Source organism: Impatiens glandulifera, chromosome 1 (assembly GCF_907164915.1).
Source record: "Impatiens glandulifera chromosome 1, dImpGla2.1, whole genome shotgun sequence".
In the NCBI taxonomy this organism is placed as follows: domain Eukaryota; kingdom Viridiplantae; phylum Streptophyta; class Magnoliopsida; order Ericales; family Balsaminaceae; genus Impatiens; species Impatiens glandulifera.
Window position 1 is genome coordinate 129,976,991 of NC_061862.1, and position 7,336 is coordinate 129,984,326.

The 7,336-nt window shown below is 36.8% G+C and overlaps 1 protein-coding gene across 1 annotated transcript; it reads left to right on the forward strand.

The window, feature by feature from the left end:
• The first annotated feature begins 5,782 nt into the window (after positions 1-5,782).
• Positions 5,783-6,622, forward strand: LOC124943222. The gene is made up of 2 exons (XM_047483769.1): positions 5,783-5,880; positions 5,968-6,622. Exons 1-2 carry the CDS (start codon positions 5,783-5,785, stop codon positions 6,620-6,622), a joined length of 753 nt encoding a protein of 250 aa, XP_047339725.1.
• The last annotated feature ends 714 nt before the right edge of the window (positions 6,623-7,336 follow it).

The following is a 7,336-nucleotide window of genomic DNA, read 5'->3' on the forward strand; positions in this document are numbered from 1 at the left end:
AACCGTGCCAAAAACGTGTTAAACGTGTCAAAACGTGTTAAACGTGTGAAAACGTATTAAAAATATCAAAAACGTGAAAAACGTGTTAAACGAATAAAAATGTGTTAAATTAGTCAAATACATGTTAAATAAAAAAAATAAAAATAAAATAATTTGGGTTACCCAACCCATACTCAACCCAACCCATACCCAACCCATATTAGTAAATAATATGGGTTGAATTATGGGTTGGGTAAATTTAATTTGGGTTGAATATGGGTTGGGTAATACGGGTTGGGTTTACCCGTTTGCTCACCCTAAGCCGTGAGCAAGAGAAACATGAATACTTGATTATTTTTAATTACAAAATTAAAATGATCAAGTATTACATCATTATTAAATAAAGCTTAAAACTCATTGGATATCACTTGACGTTTAGTGACATGTCAAGTGGAGATTGCTCCATTTAAAATATTTTGACATATTTTAAAAATGGAAAAATCTTTCCAACATCAAGGGTGTTAAGTGGTCCTTTGGGTTCTAGGATTTTCGATTTTAATTCCCTATAAATACCTCTCTTAGCATCCTAGTAAATTCTCTCTTTTTCACATTAAAAAAATGCCCTTAGGCTTCCGAATTAAGACCTCACTTTTCATTCTCTTGTGCCCTTTGGCGGCATTTTTTTCTAAAAAGTCTGCCCTCTTTCTTTCAAGAATCTAAGCAAGACCCCCAACTAGTTTTGTTGGGTCATAAGCCTCTTACTTAGAATTTTCATCCCTCTTTGCAAAGACGCAGCCCCCATTGTAAGCCACTTTGCATAACTTTGTTTTTATATATTTGAATTAGAATTAGAATTAAGATTAGAATTATTATTTTTGTATTTTATCTTTGCACCATGCATGATTTCCTTTAAAATAATTATTTTGATAGCTGTTTAAGATTTTATCTTTCTTTATGTAAATATGTAAATTAGTTAAACTAAAAAATAATATAATAAATAAGTATGAAACAAGGCAGAAACTTCTTTGTTCTTAAAAAAAAAATATGTTGGTGTATGTTTCATAACTCTATGCATGATTTCTTTGTAAATATGTAAACCTTAATAATACATTTAACATGTAAATAAAAAGTTATTGACCAAAAAAATTTTTTTTTTTTATAAAACCAACCTTGAAAAAAATAATCTGTTTTGATTTAATTTATTGTTTGTATAATATTAGATCTAGAATTTAGATATATATTATTAATAATCTAGTTAGATTTTTAAAAGAAAAACTCAAAAAAAAAAGTGAGATTTGTTTTGGTTTAATTTATTATTTGTATGACATTAGAATTATGATGTATATGTATATAAGTTTTTTTTATTTATATGTTTTAAACGTTTCTGAATTTTATTTTGCAAGTTAGGATCTATTTTGATCACCACGGGTTAGTTAGAATAGGATCAGGTCAGAAAATAGGTAGAATAACAGGTTTGTTTCTTTAGGACCGGAAAAGCTAGCCCTGGAATAGTATCCGACCGGCAAAACAGCACCCTGAAGCATACTCGGGCGCCATCTGACCAAGGAAGCCTCTCTACATGCGAAATCTGATGCCTTCCTGACGTTTCTAATGATTCTGGATGCTTTTCTGCTCATAAAGACCGAGGAAAATAGCCTAGTTCCGCACCTTTTCTTGCTTTCTATCGCTTAAGACCTTAAAACTAGACCCAAACCATTTTCTGACCGAGAAAACCTAGCCCTTTTTCTTGTATACAATTCCTTTAGACCTTCTTAGGATTTTATGTTATTTTATTTCCATTATTAGCCTTCTTGGTTTACAATTTGCACCCAAAAAGGACTTGCTGCCCATTTAGGACCGAATGAGAGAGTTGTTGCAGGCCTAGGACCGAATATTTCTGCACCCAAAGGTTGAGGACCGCTACTGCTTGTCAAAGGACCAAAGATTTCCGCACCCAAAGGCTGAGGACCGCTACTGCTTGTCACAGGGCCGAAGATTTCTACACCCAAAGGTTGAGAACCGCTACTGCTTGTCAAAAGACCGAAGATTTCCGCATCCAAAGGCTGAGGACCGCTACTGCTTATCAAAGGACCGAAGATTTCCGCACCCAAAGGCTGAGGACCGCTATTGCTTGTCAAAGAATCGAAGATTTCCGCACCCAAAGGCTGAGGACCGCTACTGCTTGTCAAAGGCCCGAAGATTTCCACACCCAAAGGTTGAGGACCGCCGCACCTTAGGACCGAGGACCGAAAAAAAGTACAATTTTTCGACCGATTTGGATTTGCACCTCGGCTAAAAATCAGGTGTAGAACCGTGGAGGCTAACCACGGTCCTTTAGCTTTATTTTTCAATTTTTTTGGGGTTTTGTTTTGTTTGGTGTGGTTTGGTTTGGTTGGTTTTGTTATGTAAGTTTGTGATTTATGTGATCATAGGTTAGCATAAAATTATTTTTTCTAAAAAGTAAAGCTTAAGAAATTTTTTAAAAGAAAGGCCAAAATTAACTAGTAGAGACCTTAAGGGCGTTGTGGGACATAGCGTCTAAAAAACCATTTCCCACACGTAACCAAACGTCGAACTCACTTCTCTTAATTTTTTAATTTTTGAAATTAGGTGGCGACTCTCTAGTTGTGAGGATTAATTAAAATTGAAAAAGTTAAAGTAGGCCTATGACATACTTCCCATTCCCAGATTCGACGGGAAGGTAAGATATGGAGTTATCTATAAAACCTCATTTTTATAACATAAAATTTTCAAACATTAAAATTAATTCCCCTCACGTTTTTCAAAATTTTTTGAAGAGCATCCCAAAATTTTCAAACTAGTCGATAAAAAAAATGTTTTTAAAATCGATCACAGTTTTCTGGCGACTCTACTGGGGACATTCGACGTTTAACTCCAAAGTAATTTTGGCCAAGTATTAAAACTTTCTTACGCTTTAATTCATGTTCACATTATTTGACTATTTACATGAGACTTGGAACTCCAACATGGAGGTGTGTAAGTATACATCGTTGGATGAAGCTCACACATCTATATTTTATATGCTAAGGGTAGTCAATGTGGATGACACCCTCAACCCATGCCTTGAAGGATTTTGTGTGGTTTGAGAGTTGAGAAAAACAATAGGAAAAACTCGGATTAACCCTCTCTTCTTTTCAAATATCCCTTACCATTAAAAATGAGGGATTTTGAAATAAAGGTGAGGGGGTGTCCAATTGAGAACTCCCCTTACATCGAGAGATCCCTTTAGGGATAGTATCCTTGTCGGTGGAACAACTCTCTCTTAAGCCATTTCCATCTTTAAAACAAAAGCCAAAAAGACAATTCTACCAAGTCGTTGCCTCGTCTCGTCCTGTCGAGCAACAAAGCCACGTCACGAAGCCTTTTACTTGACTACTATATATGATAAATACATGTATGCATATAGATATTTCTAGGTGCTCATTCATCCATTCAAATTTTTAAAATTCCATGAAACATGTGAACAATTTAGAAATTTTGAGGCTAAACCTAATAACTTTAAAGGAGTAAAATAGAGGAAACTTAGAAAAGCTAAAAGAAGAATCTAATGTAACTAGTTTTCTTTCTTTGTGACTTTATTACTCAGATTATAGGCGTAAGCATGGCCAGAAAATACACCATCGAGGAGCGAAGAGAGAATTTGAATGTTCAAAGGAAACTTAAAGCCATGAGGGCCAAGAGATTAAGAATAGCGTCAAAGGAGCTTGGGGCATGGAGAAGAAACGCAAGACTTACTCGAAGGAATGCCAAGAAGGATGAGAGATGAATGGAGAAATATTACCCAGTTGGAACAACGCGAGAATATCGCTCTCTATTTAAACAATGTCATTCTTGAGAGAAAAGCTTATAATGAGAGGATGAGGGGTGCTTGTTTTCTTTATTATTTTATTTTATGACTTTTGTTTGCGATTTTTTATCCATAACACTTAGGATTCTAATAAAATGACTCATTCTATTTTACTCATCCTTTTCTACATGTTATACATTGTGAATGGGTAAATTGAGCGTCTATTGTGTGTTAGGGATGATGTGCATACGAGCAACGCATTACTTGTTTTATTTGATAAAGGGGTTCTAACTGACTTTGTATTCTTGAACACATCATACTCATATTCATTATCATTTACAGTGACTAACCCACCAAGAAGGTTCAATGAGTGAGTCTGTCTAAAGCTAGACGATCTTCGTGATACGCTGATACAATTGGATCAACAACTTGAAGACCTCACCGTAGAAATCGAAACTTATGCGACAATTGAACCCCTTAATCTGAAAAGATTACAAGAAGAAAGAGAAAGGGTATGCATGGAATTCATGGACGGTTGGAAAGCTACAGTAAGGGCTATTCAAAACAAGAGCCAAGAAATTACGTCAAACTCAAGGACAAAATGCTCATCAAGAGAACTCATTTCTCCTAAACAAAGCCAACAATCATCACAAGCAAGGAGTGCCACTACTGCTCCACCTTGTATAAAATTTGACGACTTGGGGATGTCATTGTCGAAGGCCTTATGGAACTTGTTGTATAAGAAGTTGATTCAAACGTTAACACCGGAACCCGAGAGAGAAGTAATGGGCAAGTTCGCAAATGAGTGGTGCGGATATCACCAGACTAGAGGGCATTCCATTAATTGTTGTTTCCCTCTCAAACAGAAGATTCAAGATCTGATCGACGCTAAGGTCATCCCATTACCTAAGGTTAAAACCAATTGATGACATCACAGACAACGAGGAGGACAATCCGTACTTAACAAAACATGCATTTTCTAAAAATAATTCGAACTTAAAATCTATCATTTCTGAATTTCATTCACATGCAGAACATTATTTTAATAAGTCTAAGTCTGTGGGAACTTTGAACAATATTTTTAACAATGAAAAAGAAACTTTTGATTATATGTCCTTCGATAAAACATTTAAATCAGAAATGACCTATGAGATGAGGCATTATCTAGATAAACAAGAGAAGAATTTGTCCACTGCAGAAGAAACAATTGAAATAAACCTTAACACAAAAGAAGATCCTCAGATTGTTTTAATTGGTAAAAGTTTAATTGATTTAGAATGAGAAAATCTAACTAAACTTTTAAAAATAAACAAAGATGTTTTTGCTTGGTCCTATAAAGATATGTCAGGTATTGATCTAGAAATTATCAAACACCGCATACCACTTTATGAAGACGCAAACTAGTGAAGTAGAAGCTCCGGAGAATGAAGGCATATATCGTAGACAAAATCAAGGAGGAAGTTTAGAAACAGCTCGACGCAGGATTCCTCGAAGTGGTAGATTACCCATAATGGATCGCTAATGTAGTCCTAGTCACGAAGAAAGATGGAAAGATCCGAGTGTGTGTAGACTATTGAGATCTCAACAAAGTCAGCCTTAAAGACAGTTTTCCACTACCACACATCGACATGCTAGTGGATCATGCAGTATGCCATCAACTCCTATCATTCATGGACAGATTCTAAGGTACAACCAAGTACTGATGGATCTAGAAGACAAGGATAAGACAACGTTCATCACAGAAGTCAGAACGTTTTGTTATCGAGTCATGCCTTTCGGATTGAAGATGCAGGAGCAATGTATCAACGAGCTACTACGATGATTCTTTACGACATGATCCACAAGGAAGTAGAAGTTTATGTTGATGATATGATTGTCAAATAAAAAGATCGAGAAGGGCACATCTAAAAGCTTGACAAATTCTTACAACGCATCCGGAAGTTCCAACTTAGGCTCAACTTAAAGAAGTGCTCATTCGGAGTGACAACAGGAAATATGTTAGGCTTCCTGATCACACAAAGAGGAATTGAGGTTGATCCGAGCAAGATAGAAGCGATCACGGCAATGCCACCTCCACGGAGCGAGAAAGAAGTGTGAGGCTTTCTAGGAAAGATTCAATATATAAGTCGATTCATAAACAAGTTGACTATGACATGTGATCCTTTGTTTAAACTTTTAAGGAAAAATGAAAGATTCGTCTGGGATGACACTTTTCAGAACACATTCGAGAAGATAAAGGGATACCTCAAGAATCCTCTTATTCTAATGCCACTAAGACCAGGTGTACCGCTAATCCTATACTTAACAGTCACAGAAAATGCAATGGGTAGTCTACTAGCCCAAGAAAATAAGGAAAAGACGGAAGTCGTAGTCTACTACATAAGCAAGCGCATGATATGCTACAAATTTAATTACACTCTAGTAGAAAAGGTGTGTTGGGCCCTAGCGTGGGTCACTAAGAGGCTAAGGCATTCCATGCAAGCTCACACAATCAAGTTAGTATCAAGACTCGATCAAATTCGTCATTTATTCCATAAAATACTTTTGTCGCCAAGATTAGCTAAGTGGATGATGATGATATCAAAATATGACATTGAGTACACAGTTCAGAAATCTATCAAGGGAAGCGTTGTAGTAGATTTTCTCGCAGACCAACCAATCGAAGTTGAAGACGAAGAGAAGTTAGCATTCCTAGACGACGAAGTGATGACTATCAACCCTACAACCTGGAGGCTACTATTCGATGGAGCTTCAGGAAAACAAGGCTATGGCATCGAAATACTACTCATCAATCATGTGGGGACATACAACCCAATCTTAGTAAAGCTCGAATAACCCGTGACGAACAATGAAGCAGAGTGCGAAGCATGCATCTCTGGCTTGAAGATTGCTCACGAAAAAGGAGCGAGACGCCTAAAGTGGTAGGAGACTCGAACTTAGTCATTTCACAAGCTAATGGTGAATGAAAAGTCAAGGGAGAGAACCTCAAACCCTACCATCAACACTTATTAACTCTAATGGCTAAGTTTGAACATGTGACATTCACACACGCTCCGAGAAGTCAGAATCGATTCGCAGACGCTTTAGCCACGTTAGCAGCCATGACACAAATCCCAGAAGGAATCAAGATCAAGCCTTTGAAGATTCATCAGAAACAAAAACGAGATTTCGAGAGAATGATGATTTCCAACACTAAAGTGGAGCCCAAACCTTGGTTTGAATCCTTGCAAAAGTACGTCGAGCATGGAGAATATCCTTCACACTTCCAGAAGAAAGAGAGCAGAGTTGTACGCCAATATGCAACCAACTACGTGTTACTCGTAGGAAAGCTATATCAACGCTCCTTTGACGGCCAGAACATGCTATGCATCGACCAACCTCAAGCATCACAGATCATGGAAGAAGTACATGTAGGAACATGTGGCCCACACATGAACGGATCAACACTCACTAAGAAGATCCTTCACTTTGGCTATTACTAGCAGAACATGGAACAAGAATGTGTAGAATATGTTAAGAAGTGTCATCAATGTCAAGTTTACGCGAACT

Bases quoted from the DNA above. Each gene is read 5' to 3' on its own strand.
- LOC124943222 (XM_047483769.1), top strand. From the start codon at position 5,783: ATGTTAGGCTTCCTGATCACACAAAGAGGAATTGAGGTTGATCCGAGC. The intron at 5,881-5,967 runs GTGAGGCTTTCT...TAAACTTTTAAG, and splicing joins CCACGGAGCGAGAAAGAAGT to GAAAAATGAAAGATTCGTCT.